Source organism: Trachemys scripta, chromosome 2, assembly GCF_013100865.1.
Source record: "Trachemys scripta elegans isolate TJP31775 chromosome 2, CAS_Tse_1.0, whole genome shotgun sequence".
Taxonomy (NCBI): domain Eukaryota; kingdom Metazoa; phylum Chordata; order Testudines; family Emydidae; genus Trachemys; species Trachemys scripta.
Window position 1 is genome coordinate 123,645,265 of NC_048299.1, and position 26,051 is coordinate 123,671,315.

Here is a 26,051-nt window from a genome sequence, read left to right on the forward strand (position 1 = left end):
TACAGCCATAGTTTCTGAGGGACAAATCATCTCCTGTACCACTCTTCAGGCCGCTCTCAATGCGGCCAATACTGCAGCAAGATTCACTGCCACAGCAATTGTGATGCACTGAGGTTCATGGCTCTCATCCTCTTCCTTTCCTTGGGAAGTCCAAAGTACCATTGAGGATCTCCCCTTCGATGGTGACAAACTCTTTACCTCCACGACGAATTATGTACTTCATTCGATGAAGGACTCCAGGGCAATTCTCCAGTTTCTAGGAATCCAAACCCCTACAACCAGAAGGAGACAATATAGATACCAACCTTACCAATGTCCATGCTACCCCACATATGCCCATCAATCTCATAGAGCACATAAGCAATAACAGCAACAGCAACGCCAGAGACCCAGGTATCAACGCTGCCATCCCAACTCGTTGGCATCATCTCAACCCCCTCTGACTAATAAGCAAATTTGAAGACTTGGTCAAGGGTTTAGAAAATACTATTCCCAATTTAGCGCTGACATCACCTGCCCCTATTTTTGGACACTGCCTACACCCATTCTCCCATCAATGGCAGAACGTTACCACCAACAAGTGGGCTATAGAGGTCATCACAATTGGCTATTCAGTCCCTTTCGTATCCTTGCCTCCCATCCATCCACTCTCCCCGTCCCTCTTCAGGGACCCCTCTCACGAGCAACTGCTCCTCCAAAAAACTCCTCCCCCTGCAATTGGGAACAGTGAAAGCTGTGCCCAAAAAAAACGCAGAGGAAAAGGTTTCTACTCCCATTACTTTTTAACAGAAAAGAAAATGATGAGATTCTTGACTTCAGGAGGCTCAACAAATTCATCAAAAAGCAAAAGTTCAAAATGGTTACCCTCACCACCATAATCCCAGCGCTGGAGCAGGGCAATTGGTTTTCAGCCCTCGGCCTACAGGACACCTATTTTCATGTGACTATACATCTGGCCCACAGACATTTTCTTTGTTTTACCCTAGGTTCAACACATTTTCAATACATGGTGTTGCTCTTCGGCCTATCCACTGCCCACCATGTTTTTTCCAAACTCCTAGCTGTCATCTCTGCCTACCTCAGGAAACAGGGGTGTTCCCTTACCTCGACGACTGTCTCCTCAAAGCCTCAACACTCGATGAAACTCTTCGATCCACCCAGCCGACCATCGAATGCTTCCTATCCCTCGGCCTACAAATAAACAGAAAAAAATCCACCTTATCTCCTACCCAACAACTGGAGTTCATAGGAGCACACCTCGATTCCCAGAAGGGAATAGCATCTCTCCCGCTCGACCGTTTCAACACCATAAAACTCCTGGTCACAAAACTTTGCATCAGTCCTCAGATCACTGCTCGGGACTGCCTACAATTTTTAGGCCACATGAACTCGTGTACTTTCGTGGTCAGGAATGCACGCCTATACATGAGGTGCTTCAAAGCTTGGATGGCCACAGTTACAGACCGAACGTACACCTTCCAAACAAGCCTCTATCCATACCCTTCAGAGTCAAGGACTCCCTCCTAGGGTGGACAGTTCCCTCCAACCTCTGCTCAGGAGTCCCTTTTCTCCAGGATGCTCCATCCATTGTAATGACTACCAATGCATCTCTCACAGGAAGGGGAGTACATATGTCCAACCATACGGCCCAGGGACTATGGACTCCCACCAAAACCTCCCTACATATAAACGTCCTAGAACTTTGAGCTATACGCAATGCCTGCCGCCACTTCCTCCCATTCATTCAGAACCAACATGTTCAAATAATGACAGACAACATAACCTGCATGTTCTATGTAAACAGACAGAGAGAAGCTCGATCTCACTCGCTTTACACAGAAGCTATGAAGCTCTGGAATTGGTGTCTGTGCACAACATCCAGATATCAGCCGCCTACCTACCCGGGGCCCTGAATATCACTGTGGATGAACTAAGCAGACGATTTCCTGGGGATCACGAATGGGAGATAAACGAGATGGTCATACGCAACATATTCCACATTTGGGGCTACCCAACACTGGACCTCTTCACAACTGCGAAGAACAAGAAATGTCCCGAATTTTGCTCCAGAGCGGGACTGGGCAAAAATTCCCTAGGAGATGTGTTCATGATCTCATGGAATCAAAACTTACTGTACACATTTCCCCTGATACCACTTCTCAGGGTTCTGAAAAAGATACGAACAGGTTGTGCCACAGTAATTCTGATTGCCCCAGACAATCATGGTATCCGTTCCTCACCAGAATGTCAATTCACCCATCGATTCCATTGCCTCTCACTCCAAACCTCCTATCGCAGCAACATGGCTGATTTCTCCATCCCAACCTATCCATGCTTCACCTCAAAGCTTGGTTCCTACATGGTTCTCAGAAAATGAACTAGCATGCTCAGAACAGGTTCAAAGAGTACTCTTACACAGCAGAACACAATCTACTCGGATCACCTAGCTCCGAAAGTGGAAGTGATTCACACAATGGTGCTCGACCAAACAAACTCCTCCCACTTCTGCACCTCTTCCATTAATACTTGACTACCTCTTAGACCTTAAGCAATCTGGCCTTTCTTTCAGCTCCAATCAAAGTCCACTTAGCTGCTATTACAACTTTTCACCACAAGATCGACGATACCTCTGTTTTTGCCCATTCAATCACCAGTGTTTTCCCAAAGGGCTCCAGTCCCTATACCTGGATATTAAACCCCTTACCCCTCTGTGGGACCTCCATTTAGTATTAACATGCCTGACTCAACAACCTTTCGAGCCACTAGCCACATGCTCTCTCTTACACCTCTCCATGAAAACAGCATTTTTAGTGGCAATCACCTCTGCCAGACACACAGGAGAAATAGCAGCTCTCATGGCAGACCCACCATACACAATATTTTTTAAGGACAAAGTTACCCTCCAACTACACCCCAAATTTCTTCCAAAAGTGCATTTGTCCTTTCACATCAATGAACCTATAGACCTACCAACCTTCTTCCCCAAACTGCATGCAAACTCCTTCGAATCCATGATGCATACACTGGATGTACACAGGGCTCTGTCCTTTTATTTGGATAGAACCAAACCTCTTAGGAACTCTTCCAGACTCTGTCTCCATTGCAGAGCGATCCAAAAGGACACCTATTTCTACCCAGACACTTTCCAACTGGATCTCCAGTTGTATCCGACTGTGCTATCAAATAAAGGTTGCAACTCCTCCAGCCTTCATCAGAACTCACTCCACTAGATCTGTAGCTACTTCCTTGGCTTTTCTATGCAAAGTTCCTCTGGCTGGCATTTGTAAAGCAGCCACTCGGACTTCTGAACATACATTTGCCTTTACTCAAGGCCCTCTCACTGATACACGGTTGGGCAGAGTTGTATTATCTACCGTATTCCTACCAGATCCAAACTCCCTACCTCCTTGAGATACACTGCTTTTAAGTCACCTGGAGTGGAGCATCCACAGAAAAATCTCTCTCTCGAAGAAGAGGCAGTTACTTGCCTGTGCAGTAACTGACGTTCTTTGAGATGAGTGTCCCTGTCGGTGCTCCACTACCCACCCTCCTCCCCTCTACTTTGGAGTTGGGGTAGCCTCCATTGTAGAGAAGGAACTGAGGAGACCGGTCATGCATGCATATTATTAAGGCATGCTCAACGCGTGGGGCAGGCTCTGCACATGCATGACCGGGCTGAGTACTGCTGTCAGAATCTCCGAGTGAAGGCACAGAGGCGCACTGACACCTGGAGTGGAGCACTCACAGGGACACTCATCTCGAAAAACTTCAGTTACTGCACAGGTGAGTAACCTCCTCTTTCATTGACCTAGCTACCATCTCTGGTGAAGATACATTACCTTTGCCGACTGGAGAATCCCTCCTGTTGGCATAGGTAGTGTCTACCCTGAATAGTGGCACAGCCACAGCACAGCACAGCTGTCTCCTGTGTCTCTCTGAGGTGTAGGAGCCATGCTAATTCTCTGTCTCTCAACTGCAGCATCAGGATAAATTCTGCTGGTTTAGCTTGATGACTTTACTGCAAATATGTAAATTGAGGTTAACCCACATTCCTTAGTCTAGGATGATCTGTTTATCACCTTTATCTAGGCTAGGCTGTCTGGTCTTAAACATGTTCTAGTAACATCATACAGAGGTTTCAGAGTAGCAGCCATGTTAGTCTGTATCCGCAAAAAGAACAGGAGTACTTGTGGCACCTTAGAGACTAACAAATTTATTAGAGCATAAGCTTTCGTGGACTTCAGCCCACTTCTCTCTGTATGCATCCGAAGAAGTGGGCTGTAGTCCACGAAAGCTTATGCTCCAATAAATTTGTTAGTCTCTAAGGTGCCACAAGTACTCCTGTTCATCATACAGAGGGAATTCATAACTTCACATATAATGTTAACAAATGTATTTTACAATTATATTAATAACCAATATGTTATTAGATTTCATATTATACTTCATAAGGTATATTTTGTACAGGTATTATTGCAGTAGTGTGTAGAGTGTGAATACAGAGGTGCCTAGGGTCACAAAAGGGTCCACAATGGATAGGTAGCTGCAGACATTTTGGACTTGTTCCTCCAAGTCCTTACCTTGCAGATGGTAATAATGTACAAGGTAGCTAGCTGCATTCCAATTCCAGTGTATGCCCTGCATGGGCACAAGTAAGCACTAGGGCAAGCATAGTCCTGCCATTGAGCAGTGTTATTGTGTCTCACACATGCTCCCTGTTACTCGGAAGTGTGCAGGATAAAATGTGGAAATCAGTTGATGAAGAATAGGCATGAAGTAGGGGAAGTGAGCTCTTAATGAGATATTTAGTGTGAGTCTGAACCAAGTGAGAATAGCATTTATTTGTTATAAATTTACCAGACATCTTTGTTATATGTTTAGTGACTCCAGGCCATAATGTCCACAGGCCTTTGTTTGATTATTTAGTAATAATGAGAGATTTCATATTTAATTTATATGGGTTTTTTAATCATTTTTGTAAAGTTAATGTGGGCATTTTATTACAAATTACTTTCTTCTCGCCAGTTAATATTCACTAGGTCAAATCCTAAACGTTTGTCTTGTTTGGTTTCCATGTGCCAGTACTTTATCTATAGCTGCATTCTGGGGCTGATATCCTGTTCTGTTTTCCTGCGGATAAATTATGAGTTGAAAATGGTGATAATGCTGATTGCATTGGTGGGCTACAATGTCATCCTCCTGCACACTCATGGTTCCACACTGGATGATTACAGCAAATTCCTGTATGCAAGGGCACCTATGAAAAGGTAGGTTGGTTATTTTAGCACGCTACTAGGGGAAGGGCAATTAATAATATTGCTTGTGTAGCAGAGCAGAACAGAGCTTAAATTTTTTTGGAAAAATATATATACATCTACAAATCCCAATTCAAGGATAACTGACTCCTGTGTACTAAATATATGATTTGATTGTATATGTAACAGTATTAAAATAAAAGAAATAAACCCATTCAGACTGCATAAATCATCTAATGTTTGCACTATATTATGGTTTGATTTGTGTTGTCATAAAAAAGGATCTTAAACATTAGTTCTTTGTTACCTGAACCCTGTTAAAATGTGTTTTTTTGTTTTGTTTTGTTTTGTTTTTTGCAAGCAGACAGAGCTCCTTTTTTTCCCAGAATTAGGGCATTTGTCTTAAATTGTTAATGATATAATACGTGCATCTTAGAGCAAAGAGAGGTTTTTGTATGCAGAAACTACTCCTAGAGGGGGCAAAAGAATGGGTGTAATTGAGAATGACTTCTTAAGTGGATGAATATATAGCTTGCATTGAGTTAGTTGGGTCTTTGCTATGGGCAGATAATTTTGTCCCTAACCTCTCTGTTACAGTGTAGAAAGGGCATGTATTACTTCTACCCAACCTTTTTAAAAAAATACATTCTTATAAAGATAGCATATGTAGGCAGTGCATATGCCATGGTAGAAAATCATGAGTGCTTTGAGTAAAATTCCAGTACTTTTCCTTCTAACTCCCTTCACTGATCCTGGTCTTAATGCATTAGGATACCATGGAATAAGAATCTGAATAGAATAGTGAGACTTACACTTTGCATTTTCAAAGGTAAACAGAAACTCAATGCAACACAGAAATGGGGAAGTGAGGAGATATATTCATATACACACCACACATGTATAGTTGACATCCTTGTGATATATTGCAGAACCATTTGATGTGTTACATTTCTCATACACCTTTAACTACCCGCACTTTGCCACTAAGGCTGTGTTTACACTAGCATTTTTCTTAAAACTTTCCCACCAGTGGGAACAACAGTGGGCTTGCTGATATAGATCAGCTTCTGGAAGTGTAGACCAAATCCCTCTCCAGACATTTTCTCATCTCAAAGGAACTGAGGATTTTAATAAGCTGTCCAGAGGAGGTGGTTAGTGTGGTTCTTGCCTTGTGTGGTTCTGAGCTTGAGAAGCCTCTTGGTACCTTATGATTTCATTTAATTTTTTCACAATCATGAGATGTGGTTAGTCACTGTATGGGAGCAGAATATAGTACTGCCATCACAAACTCTCTCTACAGTCTACTTAAACCAACATATTGAAAAGCAATCAGAAACTCTCCTTTAACAAGCAAAAAAAAGCATGATATATATTAAATTTAATATTATTCTCCAGGTTTACATTGTACAGTCAGGAAGCAGGGCCCATTATATAAATAAATGCAGTAGTACAGCTTTAATATTCCAGAAAACAATAAAGCAATTTATATTAAAGTTTTTAGTTTGATTACTAAAAAGTTGTGCAAGGAGTTTACAGCACAGAAATGAGGGGAGAAAACCAAAACTGTGATTAAGAATTAAGATTTCAGATTTTTTTTTCCTTTTTGAGCAATTCATTTTATCTGTGTTTCTGTTTTACAGGCCAGGAATATTGAAAGACCTGAAGACAATGGGTTCTGTGTCTCTCTTTATATTCTTCGTGACATTACTAGTTCTTGGTAGACAGGTACGAAGTATGCTCTTTTCATCTGCTTTACTATCTTTGAATGCATATGTGTGTTTGTGTCTGTGTTTACATATACACATAGAGTGGTATTATGTAAAAAATTAATGAGATTGCAACCAGCATCCATGGTAAACCTTTGATTTCGGCACTTCTGTAATTTTACCTTGGAAAACTGTTTTTTTTCATAGATTCATAGATTCTAGGACTGGAAGGGACCTCGAGAGGTCATCGAGTCCAGTCCCCTGCCCACATGGCAGGACCAAATACTGTCTAGATCATCCCTGATAGACATTTATCTAACCTACTCTTAAATATCTCCAGAGATGGAGATTCCACAACCTCCCTAGGCAATTTATTCCAGTGTTTAACCACCCTGACAGTTAGGAACTTTTTCCTAATGTCCAACCTAGACCTCCCTTGCTGCAGTTTAAACCCATTGCTTCTGGTTCTATCCTTAGAGGCTAAGGTGAACAAGTTTTCTCCCTCCTCCTTATGACACCCTTTTAGATACCTGAAAACTGCTATCATGTCCCCTCTCAGTCTTCTCTTTTCCAAACCCAACAAACCCAATTCTTTCAGTCTTCCTTCATAGGTCATGTTCTCAAGACCTTTAATCATTCTTGTTGCTCTTCTTTGGACCCTTTCCAATTTCTCCACATCTTTTTTAAAATGCGGCGCCCAGAACTGGACACAATACTCCAGCTGAGGCCTAACCAGAGCAGAGTAGAGCGGAAGAATGACTTCTCGTGTCTTGCTCACAACACACCTGTTAATACATCCCAGGATCATGTTTGCTTTTTTTGCAACAGCATCACACTGTTGACTCATATTTAGCTTGTGGTCCACTATAACCCCTAGACCCCTTTCTGCCGTACTCCTTCCTAGACAGTCTCTTCCCATTGTGTATGTGTGAAACTGATTGTTCCTTCCTAAGTGGAGCACTTTGCATTTGTCTTTATTAAACTTCATCCTGTTTAACTCAGACCATTTCTCCAATTTGTCCAGATCATTTTGAATTATGACCCTGTCCTCCAAAGCAGTTGCAATCCCTCCCAGTTTGGTATCATCCGCAAACTTAATAAGCGTACTTTCTATGCCAATATCTAAGTCGTTGATGAAGATATTGAACAGAGCCGGTCCCAAAACAGACCCCTGCGGTACCCCACTCGTTATGCCTTTCCAGCAGGATTGGGAACCATTAATAACAACTCTCTGAGTACGGTTATCCAGACAGTTATGCACCCACCTTATAGTAGCCCCATCTAAATTGTATTTGCCTAGTTTATCGATAAGAATATCATGCGAGACTGTATCAAATGCCTTACTAAAGTCTAGGTATACCACATCCACAGCTTCACCCTTATCCACAAGGCTCGTTATCCTATCAAAGAAAGCTATCAGATTGGTTTGACATGATTTGTTCTTCACAAATCCATGCTGGCTGTTCCCTATCACCTTACCACCTTCCAAGTGTTTGCAGATGATTTCCTTAATTACTTGCTCCATTATCTTCCCTGGCACAGAAGTTAGTTTAACTAACTGGTCTGTAGTTTCCTGGGTTGTTTTTATTTCCCTTTTTATAGATGGGCACTATATTTGCTCTTTTCCAGTCTTCTGGAATCTCTCCCGTCTCCCATGACTTTCCAAAGATAATAGCTAGAGGCTCAGATACCTCCTCTATTAGCTCCTTGAGTATTCTAGGATGCATTTCATTAGGCCTGGGTGACTTGCAGGCATCTAACTTTTCTAAGTGATTTTTAACTTGTTCTTTTTTTATTTTATCCGCTAAACCTACCCCTTTCCCATTAGCATTCACTATGTTAGGCATTCCTTCAGACTTCTCGGTGAAAACCGAAACAAAGAAGTCATTAAGTCATTTTGGCTACAAGATTGCTAGATTACTCTGAAGGAAGGAGTAAGGTGAATGTTTTGGCAAAGTAGAATTTATAGATCATTTTAAAAATTGCCCTTATTTGGAATTTTGAGTTTTATTTAACATTTCTTTGTCTCCCTCTTATTCAAACACCACTTGGCATTACCTCTTCAACCTTCCCATTTAGTTTTTACCTTGATAACGCATTGGCTAGAGTTGCTTAATTACAACCTATTTTCTTCATAATTATTACTCATTGATGCAGACAAAATGAGACAACTATGTGATAGTCTGGTTAAATGTGGAGGCTGCAACTTTATTAAAACTATTAACCAGTGGGGGACTACTCCACAAATTACCTAGCAGGGCTGTTCCAGTGGGATTTTAACTGGGCACCATGACACCTGTTTAACCTCATGCCTGCTCAGGGACTTAGGCTGGAAGCTGGAGTCCCCAATCCATTCCTCTCCTCCACTCAGGAGGTAAGAGAGATGAGATACAGGGAGCCATATGTTGCACAAGAAATGGAGGCATACCACTTCATTGCGCAGTGTGATGCTCAGGACCCATACTCAAGCAAGCCATTGGGCTACAGGGACCTCATATCAGACACAATTTAACCACCTGCTACACTGGACTCACCATAGTTACAATGCTACATCTACGCTGCGCACTTCTTTCAGCAGCATGTACGGTATGCACTCAGGTAGCCCCTCCACCATGGGTTTAATCAGTACTGTAGACTGTGAGGCACAACTTAGGTGAATAGAGTAGAGACACGCATGTTGGATGTGGGTATGTACCTGAATATATACCCTACAGATGCTCTTTTTTCCCAAGCCATGCCTCCCATCTGCACTAGAATACCATTTATTTAAATATTTTTGGATTTTCTACATTTTCAAATATATTGATTTCAATTACAATGCAGAATATAAAGTGCACAGTGCTCACTTTATATTTATTTTTTATTAAATATTTGCACTGTAAAAAACAAACAAAATAGTATTTTCCAATGTATCTAATACAATCTCTTTATCATGAAAGTTGAACTTACAAATGTAGAATTAGGTACAAAAAAACCTGCATTCAAAAATAAAACAATGTAAAACTTTGGAGCCTACAGGTCCACTCAGTCCTATTTCTTGTTCAGCCAATCGCTCAGACAAACAAGTTTGTTTACATTTGCAGGACATACTGCTGCCCGCTTCTTGTTTACAACGTCACCTGAAAGTGAGAACAGGCATTTGCATAGCACTGTTGTAGTCAGCATCACAAGATATTTACATGCCAGATGCGCTAAAGATTCATGTGTCCCTTGATGCTTCAACCACCATTCCAGAGGACATGTGTCCACGCTGATAACAGGTTCTGCTCAATAATAATCCAAAGCAGAGTGCACCGACACATGTTCATTTTCATCATCTGAGTCAGGTGCCATCAGCAGAAGGTTGATTTTCTTTTTTGGTGGTTTTAGTATGACCAGATCACAACAGTAAAATATCGGGACACAATGGGGTGCCATCAGCCCCGCCCACAGTCCACCCCCGCTCCTCCCAGGCTCCTCCCCCACTCTGACCCAGGTTGGCCCCCTTGCCACCGCACCCTTCCTCACCCCCAAGCCCACCGCTGGCTTACTGTGTCCCTCCTCAGTCTCCCACCCACCACTCGCCTCTTCACCCTCCCCACCCACCGCTCGCCTCCTCACATCCCCCACCTGTCGCTGGCCCGCTGCTCACCTCTTCACCCTCCCTGCCCCTGCTCGCCTCTTCACACCCCCCCCCCACCTGCTATGGTGCTGATTTCCCGTCTGTCCGGTGGGTGCTAGCCCACCCCCCCGCCTCTTCCCACTCCTGCACTGCCCTCGCCTCGCCCCCATTCCACCCCCTTCCTCCAAGTCCCCACCCCTGCCCCACCTCCTCCCCTGAGCTTGCAACATCCCAGCTCCTCCTCCTCCCTCCTGGAAAGTCCTAAGCACCACCAAACATCTGTTAGGCAGCGGGGGGCAGAATCACTGGGAGGGTGGGGGAGGAGCGGGGATGTGGTGCGCTTAAGCGGGGGAGGAGGAGGGAGCTTGGCTGCCGGTGGATGCAGAGCACTCGCTAATTTTTCCCAGTGGGTGCTCCAGGACTGGCGCACCTATGGAGTTGGCACCTCCCTCCTTACCTGAGGATTTTTCTCCCAGCTCAGCATGTGTGTGGTTTCTTAGGAAGAGGCAGTACCCTCTCTGCTGACAGTGAGCCCCCTTGTAACTCATTCTCCCCCCAAAAATAAACAAAGAGAAGAAATAATTCCTCACACTTGGAAACTTTTTTAGAATTAAGCCTAATTTGCACTTACAAAATTTTCAGAACATAGTCTATACATCAATTACATATACAGTATTTTGATATTACAATATTTAAAAATTGTTCCTCTTAACACTTTTTCCAAGTGTCTTTTGTTTTTATCTGCCCACTTAAATCCCATGGCATTACAAAATTTTAAAGGGAGGTAGATTTTGATATTGGGTCATGCAAGAGGTGTTTTTCAAGAGCAGAGTTGTTAAGAAGTTTCATAAATTGTCATTATTTAAAAAGTATAGAAGATGGTTTATCTATGGAGAAAAAAGAACACTTGGCAGTGGAGTATCTATTAGTTGTTGTCTTCCAATCTGTGTCAGGCTGGTTTTGAAAATAAAAGGAATCTCCATGGTCTGATAATGACTTCTACTATATTTTCTATTAAAATTCTCCATTGATCTAAGGAAATAAACACAGGTCTTGATTTGTATCTCCATCTCTTCCACTGATAATCCTTAATAAATCTATACACTCCACAATCTTCATTCAGTAAGAACTCATACCACCATTCCAAGGTGGACTGACATGATTTGACACATATTTCAGGTATTGTAATTGAGGATTAGAGAGTTTGAGAGGCATGCCAAGGCTTGTATAGGAATTTTGTGGCTAAGCTAGGAAGAAAACCTTGATAACTGATATAATAGACTCATATCTTATCCTCAAGACCATATTGCCTTACATACAAATTACCTTACATACACTTTATTTAGTTAAACCAACTGTAAAATTGAGCTAATCATTTACCCAAATTTGTAAAGTGCTTTGCTTTTATATATAATATACCATGGAAAAACACTAGGAAAGCACAAAGGCTTATTAGCTGAACTAAGGCACAGAGAAACCCAGTGCCTTTACTGAGATGCACAGTGGCATAGTGGTTTAGGCGTAAGCTGTAGATTCTAATCTTGGGTCAATCTCTTACCAGTACTTCTCTACATCAACCCTTATTACGTCTAGTGAGCTTCCTCTGTAGAGCTGTGTTCTTTAAAAATAAAGGCAGCACTTTCTCTCCTCACCTTTCTGTTGTACACAAGGTCAAGAGTCACAGCCAAGAAAGTAGCTGATCCCTGTTCCAGGAAAGCTGGGTCTTCAGTATTCAGAGGATTCTATACCTGCAGGGACCCCGCTTGTGAGGTTTGCAAGACATTCACAAATCCCTGTGTGGGTACATTCAGGAGATACCTCTGACTAATAGGTGAAAGTAGGAAACTATCTTAATTTTTACATTTTCTATAAAAATAACAAGATTTAATAGGATTTTTACTTTGTTATATATAACACTGGTTATACTGTGGAAAGGCTAATAAAAATGAAAATTAAAAACAAGTCGATACAGATAAAACATCCGAGACTAATTGGTCCTTTGTTTCTAAAATTGATTAATAAATCTAAATACATAAGGGAAGAGGGCTAGATTCACAAAGGGGACGTAGGCATTGCAACACCTAGCCCCTAGGCAGCCAGCCACCCAGTGAAGTTCACAGTCCTAGGGTGCTCAGGCTCCCCTGGAGAGTTACCTGACTGATTAACAAAGAGATTCCCAGAAGCCAGCAAGCTGAGTGGGGAGCCACCTAACCTAGCTGGGAGTGAAATGCTGAGGAGAGGCGTGGGGCTTCACAAAGGTTCTTTGGCACCTAGCTTTCATTGATCTGGGCCTGAAGTGCCTCACTGACAGATCGGAGAGGGGCAGTTGTAAACCCTTTCTCACAATAAAATGGGAGAGACCCATCCCACTATAGCCAATAATGTGGTTATGTTATTTGCTTAGGTTGTGGGAGAGTCAAGTCCCCGCCCCAATAAATATTTAATTACAGTATTTATACAAAGTAGAACAGCTTTAACAAGAGAGACTGAGCCAATAGCCTGCAGTTAGGGCACTCACCTGGGAGTTGGGAAAACTGGGTTCATGTCCCTGCTCCAAATCAGGTTGAATAGGGATTCAAAACTGGATTTCCCACATTTCAGATGAGTGCCTTGGTTACTGGGTGGACTAGGGATGGACACATTCTCTCCCTCCTGACCTTCTTGCTTCCAGCTGTTTTTTGTGTGGTTGGGTATGCTCTGAGTACAACTACCAGATTGGGTCCCACACATGAGATAGATGGAAGAACGCCAGGTTTGCAAATCCTATGGGGGCTAAGGCATGAGCAAGAGCTCTGAACAGCTGGTTAGCTGTGGGGCATCATCAGGGTTCGTTGGCTTTACGCATGTCCACAAGTGGAAACATGGGCACCTATGGTGTTAGGCAGAAGCTGAGTGGTGTCTTTGTCGTGCCTAAACGTTGGACTTAGGCAACTAACTTCCTCTTTAGGTGTCCTTCATGAATCCAGTCCAGAGAGAATGCATTTTTAGTGTACAGTACTTTAGCAGTATTTTCTAACACTTCTTGTTAAATTCACAGCTACTTTTGATGATGTATCTTTGTTCACGATATCAAAGTTCTCTTCACAATATTACTGTGGCATCTTAGATTTAAAAAGATAAGTAATAAAGTAGTAAATAAATGATTTATTTAATACAAACCTTAAACAAACTAGAAGACTTTTTGAAGACTATAGTTCACATAGCACCTTGTTTTACCCAGTCTTTTCAACACAGATGTTTGATATCATATGAAAATTGAAATTTGATAGAGTATTTAGAATTCATGGCTTCAAAATTGTGTTTCAGCTTTCCAGTTTACTTTTAACTAGCTATGGCAATCACTGTGGCATTTCAGTTTTTTAATAGACTTATTCTGCATTATCATACTTGGTGGCCTTTTCCTTTGTCATCCTTATTAGGAACCACCTGGGTAGGAAAGCCTGTTTGTTTTTCATTGTAAATTGACACTTCCTTAATATGATTGCAACAAGGAGTTGAAAGAGTACTTCTTTTAATTGGACAGTAAAATAGGTATTCTAGAAAAGTGACTGCTGCCTTTTGCATAATGAGGTCAATTTTGAAACAAGATTGGTCATAAACTGATTCTTTGTAATAAGGAATTGTCATTTGGTTGCAGAATGTCAACAATAGAATCCTAGAAAAGGTGAATTGTGTACAGGTTCTCTGTTCCTTTAAAAACTGCCTCTGTACACTATTCCCACTCTGGTTTCCTTTGTTTACCACTTGAAAACACTCAATAGCAATATGTATAGCTCCTTCAGAAGCTGCACATTCTTCGCTTGTTCTGCATCACTATCCTACTAGTTCCAGCTTTAGCTTGGACAGCATGATCCTGCTGAAATGCTAAGACCAATTTTACTTTCATGAATAAAGGTGTTCTCCTTTTGGTTGCAGAGACATTATACTTCTAGTGTCCAGTTTAGTTTAAACCGACATTCTTCCTCCCACAGTAGATATATCAAAGTAGATAAGTTAATTAATCTTACAGTTTCTCTTTTTGTTTTGTAACTAAAATATGTGCATAGTACTTGGTCCTCACAATCCAGCCTGTCATTGGTATCTAAAGCCAGATTCAGTCCATTAATCTATACGTGTTAAACTGAGGCATGGTTTTTTTCTACTATTTCCTTTTAGAGTTTGTGTTCACAGATACCCTTTTCACTCCACTGTCATTTATCTGCATTTCCTTTGAAACCACATAAAATCATTGTAATAATATTTGGGTTCCTTGTTCTACTGTTTTAACATCTTAGACTGTAGCCTCAACAAGACAACTATGCATCAGTTCATACTGTGATAGCACTCTTCTATCCAGAAGAACTGTATGCATTTTTCTGTGAAAGTTTACTAAGATTACTAAGTACACCTCTCCCCCGATATAATGCTGTCCTCGGGAGCCAAAAAATCTTACCGCGTTATAGGTGAAACTGCGTTATATCGAACTTGCTTTGATCCGCAGGAGTGCGCAGCCCCACTCCACCCCGGAGCACTGCTTTACCGCATTATATCCAAATTCGTGTTATATCGGGTTGTGTTATATCAGGGTAAAGGAGTAGTAGTTGAAGAATGCATCAAATTATTTCCATAATCTTGTTCTTTAGTACAATGTCTAGGAGTCTTTTTCAGACCTCACAACAGTTTTAATCTGGTAGAACTCCACTGACGACATTGGAATTGCTGTTGACTTATTCCAGTCTAAATTAGATCATAATCAGGCCCATATAGTCTTTACTGTACAGATTTTGAAAATTTCACTATTATCCATTTTGAAGGAGTTTTCACAGCTTATGATGAAATTGCCAAATTTGCAACATCCCACAATAACCATAACACAACAATCTTAATTCCATAGTATTGTGAATTGTCTAGATTTAGGAATTTCTACTGTCCATATCTATCAAGGTAGATGCCAGTATGCAGAGGGTCTAGTTATAACAGAAAAAGTTCCTTCTCATGGCATGACATTGTGCAAGAGTCAGGAAGCCACTAAATAAAATAAATGTTTTCAGCTACATACATGATCATTGCAGAGTCACAATAAATTGGAAAGCAGTGAAGAGACTTAGGACAGCCAGGAGCGCCGCCAGCTTTTCTGCCGCCCTAGGCAGTGGGAGGTCTTGCCCCGAAATGCCGCCCCCGACAGAGGCGGCGGAAGATCCCGCCGCTGAAATACCGCTGCGGTCGTCCCCCCCCCACCAAATTGTAACTCCCTAGGTGACTGCCTACGTCGCCTAATGGATTGCGCCAGCCCTGAGGACAGCATGGGAAATGAGAATGGAGATGCTGTGGTGAAAAGGAAAAAATATATACTATAATCTACTCTTATAGTGGGATTTAAGACAGGACAGCATCACAAAAAGAAAGCTCCCAAAAGCAAACCTGTCAAAGATCTACTGCCACTTCTGCTACTAGAAATAAATGGTTCTTGAGAAGAATCTGCTCTACTACTTATATCTCTAGGTTAGTGGGCAAACAAATTTGTTTGCAGCATAGGCCTCGTCATTTTAGGTATTGTTCTTAGGGCTGCCCCAAAATCTTTATAAACACTGTAGGGGAGAAGAAAAACTCTGATATGCATATTTTAAAAGTGATTTAAAAATCAAAAATGTTAGGATATACAATTTGATGTGCAGCTTAATTAAAAAGATTTAAAAATAGCTAATTTAAAAATTCCAGCTTGACTGTATCCCTTTAATATTTTCATTTTTGTTACTCTTTTGCTTTATGAAACTTTGTCCATACTCAGAAAAAATATTAATATTATGTTACACTTCTAGTCTCTGTGTACTGATCCACTGTCTGATTTTTGCTGTAGTACACCCTCTTTATCAGGCTGATTGAACCAAGGAAGATGAATATTAGTGTAGTGTGTACAGATAGTTCTTCTTAACTGTCTCATGTTACAAAGTGTAGTTGTAGCAGTGGTGAACCAAGGATATTAGAGAGACAAGATGGGTGAAGTAATATCATGTATTGGACCAACTTCTGTTGGTGAGAGACACTGTACCTTGAATGGTCCCTTAGAATATGTGCTACCTAGTTATGTATGCTAACAATCTGTTCCACCTTGCATTTAGCTGTGGTGCTTGAAGTATATTTCCCAGACCTGAAGAAGAGCTCTGTGTGGCTTGAAAGCTTGTCTCTCTCACCAACAGAAGTTGGTCCAATACAAGATATTACCTCACCCATCCTATCTCCCATGTGACAAAAAAAATCCAGTGTTTTAGACCCCAGTTTGCCTCCATCCCAAACAAGATAGAAGTTACCTTATTTAATAATTCTAAATTCTTTTTCTCATAAATTTTGAATTGTGAAATGAAAGGCACAAAAAACATGGTTGGATAAAAAAAGTAAATTCCCTATCAGTTAAGGCATTCTGCCCTTGGGGTTTGTTGTTGTTGTTTTGTCCCCTATTTTAGGTCAGTCTCCCACAGTGTCCCAAATTTTGTCCTTACTAAGTTGAGAGATAAAACATACATCAAAATGGGCACCTGGGACTAACTTCAGTGGAGTATGGGGCCACATATACAAGAGAAACTTGATAACAGGGAGCCTCTTAAGGAGGGTGTACTGTGCTTATTTTGTCTCTTAAAACCTGTACTCGAGCAGGACAAGATGCCTATTTTTTCTTTACTTCTGTGTCCTCTTGTAACAGAATGAATATTACTGTAGGTTAGACTTCCTGTGGAAGAACAAGTTCAAAAAAGAGCGTGAGGAGATTGAAACCATGGAGAACCTGAATCGGGTGCTGCTGGAGAATGTGCTTCCTGCACACGTGGCTGAACACTTCTTGGCAAGGAACCTGAAGAACGAGGTCAGCCACTGCTAACTATCAGCTACTCTGTGATGAACACACACAAACTGGGCATATCATTCAAAACAATCATTTAATAGGTCCATATTGATAGGATTGTAAATTTACTAATTATTTTCTTTTCTTTACAATAATTTAAAGGTCTGTTTTACACCAGAGACTGTGGCATGGTAGCTTGCAATAGGAAGTGGGAAATTGTTTAAATGACAAAGTACTTTGTCATCCAAGAAGCAAGATACAGACTTGGGAGGAGGAAAAAGGAGAGGGAAGGAGAAAAGAGATGATTGAATGGACCTGAATTTATATTGAAATTAATTGTTTTCCTCTAGTGGCAAAATGGAGCTGTATTTGAGTGCTGCATTTGCTGCTGGTGTCAGGAATGCCTAGCTATCAAAGGAAAAGTTAAAAAAAATTAAGACAGAGGGAATGCATTCATTCAGAAAACAATCTTCAGTGCCTCAGTATCCATTTCTTCTCAGCTTAAGGACTTGATGAAAAGTCCATGGAAGTCAATAGAAAGACTCCCATTGACTTCAGAGGGCTGTAGACCAGCGCCAAAACGTTCTTAAAGGTGTAGTAACGAAGAATGAAAGAAAGTGCTTATAAAGTAGAGAATAAAATTCTTGCAAAAATAACTGTATTTAACAGAGTAATGATTTCACAATAAATCAAAATAGATACTTAGCTGTGTTGTTTCATCTTTGATGGTTAGGTCAGAAAGAGCAGTATTTCTTCCATCATTTCAGCATGCAGTAAGACCTAATAGTAAAGTACTGCATATAAAAACTTTTCTGCTCTTCACTACCCATTAGCTGGTATCCAGTCTGAAAAAAAATTGGCAGAAGATACTGGTGAACCACTGTCGTCTTTGGCTTTGTGCCAGGTTGGCACAGCTCCAGTTCTCAGCTCAGGTGTTAAAGACAGCAACCCATCAGGAGTCTACTTTCTCAAATATGCTATTGCAAAGCTGCCTGACAGAGTAGCACCATCTGCTCATCTAACTATAGGCAACCAGATTTGTATTCTCACCCTCAAGCTTATTGTGATTGAAATTAGCTTTAGATAAATTTGCTGATGATCAGCAACTGTGATGTGCTGAGCCCTCTGAGCTGTCATGTCAAGCAAAGTAAAAATTGGTTTGGCATGCTTTAATGGCTCTCCCTTAAAAAAAAGATTAGGGTGATACTTCTGTTAGTTATTTTTTTCTTAAACTAGCTTCAAACCCATTTCTCAAACGAACGAGATCCAGCTACTAGATTAATTTTGGAAACACTTAGGAATATTAGCATACTACCACTTTATGTGTGCTGTGTTCTAAACATCAACTGTTTCCTCAGATTTGTTTTAATTAATGCCATTAAGGGTATGGAAAACCACTTAAAACTTTCTGATTTGTTGCATCTATGCTTACTACAAGCTTTCTTTTTAACATTGGGGAAGGGCATTGTAATTGGGAATGATGATAAAATATATAAAGAAAGTCAGAATAGAGTTAAAATAAATTCTTTTGAGATGGCCTCATTTCAGTGGTGGGGGTCAGAAGGATGGGGGGCGTGCATGCACATGCATGTATGTTAGAGCTGGATAAATAAAGGAGAATTTTTTAAAGAACATTTTAAATGTCAAAATTTAAATTTGTTGTGTTCATAACCCATCACAAACCATTTGTTTGTACCAAATATTTGTGCAAACACAATTTCATTTAAGACTATGTTTGTGGAAAACAGTTTGACCCTGTTTCTAAAATTCATTTAATGATTAAACCAAATTTGTGTCAAAAGTAGTAATGAAGGATCTAGTCTAGAATATAATTTGTGAGATTTATGTGAAAGACAAACAAGACAAATATGGTAGGGAAGAAGAAAATATTGGGGATAGAATGAAGGAGGAAAAAAGGAGGTAGATGGAGAATGAGTGGGATCCGATAGTGGGAATCTATCTTTAAGAGACCCAGAAGTGGTCCACACCAGGAAGTGCAAATGGCTAATGCAGTGGTCTCAGAGCAAACTGTAATAAATGTCTGTTTGTTGGAACCTCCAGGATTTTGTGTCTGTATCAGATATCAAACTGGGAAAATTTCCATCAGGAGAGAAAAGGAAGGTAACAAAGGATGAATGCGAAGGATAGGAGACGGGGCTGGGATTAGAAAGATCCACTTTTCACTAGTGTTTTCCACTTAACATATATTGTAGGCTCAAGATCTCTGTCACTCTCAATTTCTGTGAGAGGCAAAGCACCCAGATAATGTGGGCACTTTACTACTGTGAGCTCACCTGCAAGCTCACTACAGAGTCCATTAATTGCCATAGTAATCTGTTCTTCCTCTGCAGCCAACGCCAGTACAGTGGTTAGGCCAGCACAGCAGTCTGCCCCATTAGGAGGGATGGAAAGAAAGAAAGAAAGTGCCATGGCCCTACCAGAGATAGTGCAAAGCAGGACCTGATTGTTCCTCCATCCTTCACAAGATCTCTAGGACCAATCAAGTCAGCAGCTGGGCTGTGGAGGGGGGAAGGACAGGAGGGCCTGGCAGAAGAGATTGAGATTCAATAGGAGGGGGAAGGGAACTTGTCACAAGGGGCATAACATTTAATTTTGGTGGACAATGCAAGCCATTCATTCTCAGACTGTTACCTTTCCCTTCTCCCATCAATACCTCTTTGCCCTCTGGAAGATGCTGCCTTCCAAATCCTGGGAACTTCCTTCTTTCAGAGGTGATGTCATTTTCTTTTGTCCCTTGTAGATGTTGGCAACTAGGCAAGATCCTTTGCCAGGACTTTCTCCTCAGAATTGGAAGTGCAAGCTTGATTCACTGTTTTTATTTTAAATTCAACAATATGTATTCTTTAAGTAATAGTTTATTTTAATATTTGTTAAAATTACATGGAACTAAAACTGCCCTTTCCTTTGACAGGTTTCAGAATAGCAGCCGTGTTAGTCTATATCCGCAAAAAGAACAGGAGTACTTGTGGCACCTTAGAGACTAACAAATTTATTATACAGCTGTAGTCCACGAAAGCTTATGCTCTAATAAATTTGTTAGTCTCTAAGGTGCCACAAGTACTCCTGTTCTCCTTTCCTTTGAGTTAGCTATAGCTATTCAGGATGTCTGGGTGACAGACGTTACGCATTGATGTCTGTTGCATTAGATTTTCAAGTATACAGAAGCTTAGGCATAATGTTTTGAAGAGTTCTGCTTTACAGAGAAATGCTTTTCCCAAGTTAAGGAAATCTGATTGCTGAAGACCTTATTATATCAACAAGCCAAATAACTTCATTATATTGGTGTTCCTGTCTGAAATCCTCTCATCACCTTTGTGAGGGCCATGCTGACTGCTTGGCTTTGTATAAACCTGACCCATTGGTGTCTTAGCCCTGGTCTACACTACAAACTTATGTTGGTATAACTATGCCCAGGTCTACACTAGTGGGGGGGGGGGGTCGACCTAAGATATGCAACTTCAGCTACGCGAATAGCATAGCTGAAGTCAGCATATCTTAGGTCGACTTACCTGGCTGCGAGGACGGCGGCAAGTCGATCGCTGCCGCTCCCCCGTCAACTCCGCTTCTGCCTCTCGTGAGCTGAAGTTCCGGAGTCGACGGGAAGCGTGATCAGGGATCGATTTTATCGTGTCTACACTAGACATGATAAATCAAACCCCGATAGCTCGATCTCTACCCGCCGGTCCGGCGGATAGTAAAGACCTGCCCTATGTCATTCGGGGGCATGGAAAATCCACACCCCCTTGTGCTATGCAGTCATAGCGACCCAACTGCCAGTGTACGCAACACTATGTCGATGGGCGGGCTTCTCCCCTCGACGCACCTATGGCCTCTCGGGAGGGTGGATTAACTACGCCAAGGGGAGAAGCCCTTCCATCAGCACAGGCAGCATCTTTACTAAGCACTACAGCTGTACGGACAGTGGCGCTGCTGCAGTGCTGTAAATGTACACAAGCCCTTAGACATTAACACCAGGATCTACAGCATTAGCCTGTGTGTCAGAGAGGTGCACACTGTAGCTGAGCTCCACCTGCCCCTTCAACATATGCTGTGCAGTAAGTGTTCACATCTCCAGTTTGTCTGTCCGTTTTTCAGGGTGGGGAGAGAGGGAGGGAGGGGTAACCCTGTTTTGCCACTAGCAAGGTTATATTTAGATCTACACGTGGTACAGTCCCACTTGCAACCCTTTCTCTTCAGTTATTTGTCCTCTTCTTGGTGTACAACCAACAGTACTAGGGTGTAATGCACATTGATGCTTTCTGAGTCACAGCAGCACATCTGTACCCCCACTGTGCACATTCTCACAACAGTGTCTTTACTCTCTCCCTTATCATTGTGCATTGCACAATTACCACTACTGCTTCTGGGCAATGAACCTGTTCCACAGGGACGAACAAAAATGCTCCTTCTTAACAGCAAGGGTCATGTGGGCTCTGTGTGTGATGTTTATATGGCAGATAACCCTGGGGTCCATAAGTGGACCAGCAGTCCATCTAGTTCAGTATCCTGTCTGAGACAGTGGCCAGTACCAGTTGCTTCAAAGGCAGATACAGGAAACATTGCAGTGAGCAGTTAAGAGAATAATTTGTGCTTAGGGAAATTCTCTTCCTAACCACTATCAGTTATTGGTTGGCTCTTGCCCTTAAGCATGAGGTTTTATTTCCCTTCTAAAATATTTTTATCCTACCTAATATAACTATGGATGTTGTTATCCTAATAACTTTAACAAAAGGCTAATCCTTTTTTTAATCCTGCTAAGTACTTGGCTTTAACATTATCTTATGGCAACAAGCTCTTCACATTTATTATTCCTTGGGTAAGAAAGTATTCCATTTAATCAGCTGCAGTTTAAATTTGTTGCATTTCAGTTTCATTGGCTGTCCCCTTGTTCCCATATTATGAGAGGATAGATGCACCTGGTTTATCTTTTCTATATCATTATCTGTCTCTGTGACATCTTGTCAGCACTCTACACCCAATATCCCTTTCCTGATCAGAGTCCAGTAGAGTGTAGCCTTACTAATACATCTGTATTCTTGTTACTATAATCTAATTTATATTCTTGTAGATTTTGCTGCATAGTTCCCACCATTCAGCAATTTTCTTCCATTAGATTCCATGTAATCTCTTGGGTGCGATGTTGCATGTCCTCCATCACACCTCTCTGACCTAGTCTGTCTTTGCTGAATAGTTTATAGCCAGGTACTACATTATCCTGTTGATTTTTGATGATCTACCATGATTCACAGCCACAGAATGCAAGATCAACTGAGTTAAGACACATTCAATACTTACACAGTGTTATTTACTGAACTAGGCTTATCTAGTGACTTCAGTGTAATTTAAGGCACTGTAGAATTTAGCCCAGTATATCTATTGAATAAATTAATTGTTTCAATTTAAAACAGTATGTAGAATCTAGTACAATAGAACTTTGCTAATTAACACTAATTAATGACCAGGAGGACCTTTGTGAATTACTAAATTTTGCAAATTATCAAGTAGGTAAGCAAACACCAATTTTTAAGATGGATAAATGATCACAGAATGTAGTTTGTTTATTTTGACATGCGTAGTTTATGCTAATATTTATAATATACTTGTAGTACATTTATTTTTAAGATGCTACAGTAATTAAAACCTACTATAAAAGTTTGCTGAGTGAAGAAAAGCAGTTCTTTTGTGTGTGTTAGCTAGAATCTGCTGTAAATACTTTCTCCACTCTTTTTATAAAGATTGTTGAATAGTTTCTCCTCCATCTGCACCCACTGAACACATTTTGAGCAGCCTTTCACTCCTTTGAAATCCCAGCACTGTTTGGGTGGTTCAGACTATTTCACTTACAAAAACAAAATCCAGTGAGGATGAAAATGATTTGAAAAAGTAAAATGAAAATTGAGCTGACCACAGAAATATGTGCTGTCTGACCCCACTAAGACATAAGGTGCAATCAGCACATAAAGAAGCCCTGGTCTACACTACGAGTTTAGGTCGAATTTAGCAGCGTTAGATCAATTTAACCCTGCACCTGTCCACACGACAAAGCCATATTTGTCAACTTAAAAGGGCTCTTAAAATTTATTTCTGTACTCCTCCCCGACGAGGGGATTAGCGCTGAAATCCACCCTGCAGGTTCCAATTTGGGGTAGTGTGGACATAATTCGACGGTATTGGCCTCCGGGAGCTATCCCAGAGTGCTCCATTGTGCTCGCTCTGGACCGCACTCTCAACTCAGATGCACTGGCTAGGTAGACAGGAAAAGCCCCACGAACTTTTGAATTTCATTTCCTGTTTGGCCAGCGTGGCAAGCTCATCAGCACAGGTGACCATGGAGTCCCAGAATCACAAAAGAGCTCCAGCATGGATCGAATGGGAGGTACTGCATCTGATCACTGTATGGGGAGACGAATCCATGCTATCTGAACTCCATTCCAAAAGATGAAATGCCGGAATATTTGAAAAAATCTCCAAGGGCATGAAGGACTGAGGTTATAACAGGGACCCGCAGCAGTGCCGTGTGAAGCCTACCAAAGAACCAGAGAGGCAAACGGCCGCTCCGGGTCAGAGCCCCAGACATGCCACTTCTATGATGAGCTGCATGCCATTCTAGGGGGGCCCCTACAACTACCCCACCCCTGTGCTTCCCTCCTCCTCCACCCCTCCTGGAATACCTTGGCAATTATCCCCCCATTTGTGTGACGAATTAATAAAGAATGCATGAATTTGAAACAACAATGACTTTATTGCCTCTGCAAGCGGAGATCAAAGGGGGAGGGGAGGGCGGTTGGCTTACAGGGAAGTAGAGTGAACCCAGGGGCGGGTTTTCATCAAGGAGAAACAAACAGAACTTTCACACCGTAGCCTGGCCAGTCATGAAACTGGTTTTCAAAGCTTCTGTGATGCACAGCGCACCCTGCTGTGCTCTTCTAACCGCCCTGGTGTCTGGCTGTGCGTAATCAGCGGCCAGGCGGTTTGCCTCAACCTCCTACCCTGCCATAAACATCTCCCCCTTCCTCTCACAGATATTGTGGAGCACACAGCAAGCAGTAATAACGATGGGAATATTGGTTTCACTGAGGTTTAACCAAGTCAGTAAACTGCGCCAGCGAGCTTTTAAATGTCCAAAGGCACATTCTACCCCCATTATGCACTTGCTCAGCCTATAGTTGAACTGCTCCTTACTACTGTCCAGGCTTCATGAGCCATGGGAGCAAGGGGTAGGCTGGGGTAGGTGTGACCGTGCGGTGCTGCCGACTGGGAGAGCAGCCTTAGGCAGAAGCCTCCATCTGGCATGATATTCCAGGCAGGACCGAATCTCCATTAGACAAAACTTAAAGAAGAGAATGACCTGGAGTCATTCCCATTTTTGTCCAGGCACCCCCGACCGACCTCACCAAGGCCGGCCAGGAGCACCCACGGGATGACGATGACAGCTAGCAGTCGTATTGCACCGTCTGTGTCCACAAGGGAAGGCAAGGGGATGCTGCTGTGTAGCACTGCCGTACTGTGTCTGCCAGCAGCACCCAGGAGACATACGGTGACAGTGAGCTGAGCGGGCTCCATTCTTGCCGTGGTATGTCATCTGCACGGGTAACCCAAGAAAAAAGGCAAGAAACTATTTTTTGCCGTTGCTTTCACGGAGGGACGGAGGGGGTCCTGATGACATGTACCCAGAACCATCTGCAGCAATGTTCTTGCCCCATCAGGCATTGGGAGCTCAACCCAGAATTCCAGTGGGTGGTGGAAACTGCGGGAACTGTGGGATAGCTACCACAGTGCAATGCTCCAAAGGTCGATGCTAGCCTCGGTACTGTGGATGGACACCGCCGACTTAATGCGCTTAGTGGGGACACATACAATCGACTGTATCACATTGATTTCTAAAAAAATCGACTTCTATTAAATCGACCTAATTTTGTAGTGTAGACATCAACAAAGTCTAAACCAGGTGTTCTCAAACTTCATTGCACTGCACTTCTGACAACAAAAATTACTTCACAACCCCAGGAGGGGGGACTGGAGCCTGAGCTCGCCCAACCCCCACTCCTCCGGGCAGGGGGGCCAAAGCTGAAGCTCAAGGGCTTCAGCCCCAGGCAGGGAGCCTGCAACCTGAGTCCTGTCGCCCAGGGCTGAAGCCCTTGGCCTTTGGCTTTGGTCCTGGGCAGTGGGGTTTGGAGTTCAGCCCCCAGGCCCCAGCAAGTCTAAGCTAGCCCCTGGTGACCCCATTCAAAGAGGGTTGGGACCCACTTTGGGGTCCCAACCCACAGTTTGAGAACCACTGGTCTAAACTAACCTTTGGCTAACCCCCCCTTTAAGTCTTCTAGGTACATGTAGGGATGTTCACTAGATCTTTCTGGAATATGAATGACATTAGACTTGGCTTTAACACTGAGCCAACCCATAGGGTCCAAGAGAAGTCACTTTGGGCCCAATCTAATAAAGTCTGTAGAGCCCTCAAATCCTATTGATTTCAGAGGGAGAGTTAGGTTGGTCAGCACCTTGGAGAATCAGACCCTTTTTCCCACTCTTCCAGCTGTGTTTTAGAATTGTAATTTTGAAAGGTAAACTTGTAAAATATACCTAAGCTGAAACAGTGTGACTCATAGACTTTAAGGTCAGAAGGAACCATTATGATCATCTAGTTTGACCTCCTG

General features: G+C 42.1%; 1 protein-coding gene across 3 annotated transcripts in view; it reads left to right on the top strand.

Annotated features, from left to right (window-relative positions):
* Nucleotides 1-26,051, top strand: part of LOC117872756 (adenylate cyclase type 2) — a 156,909-nt gene that overhangs the window by 117,997 nt on the left and 12,861 nt on the right. For 2 of the 3 annotated variants that reach the window (XR_004644594.1, XM_034761513.1), the window contains exons 14-16: nt 5,083-5,267; nt 6,896-6,980; nt 17,239-17,397. Coding sequence is in view for 2 of the 3 variants with exons in the window: in XM_034761513.1 (XP_034617404.1) it covers nt 5,083-5,267; nt 6,896-6,980; nt 17,239-17,397 (429 nt within the window). In the remaining variant the exon portion in view is untranslated. The remainder of the gene's footprint in view (nt 1-5,082; nt 5,268-6,895; nt 6,981-17,238; nt 17,398-26,051) is intronic. The other variant, XM_034761514.1, reaches the window with a different exon arrangement.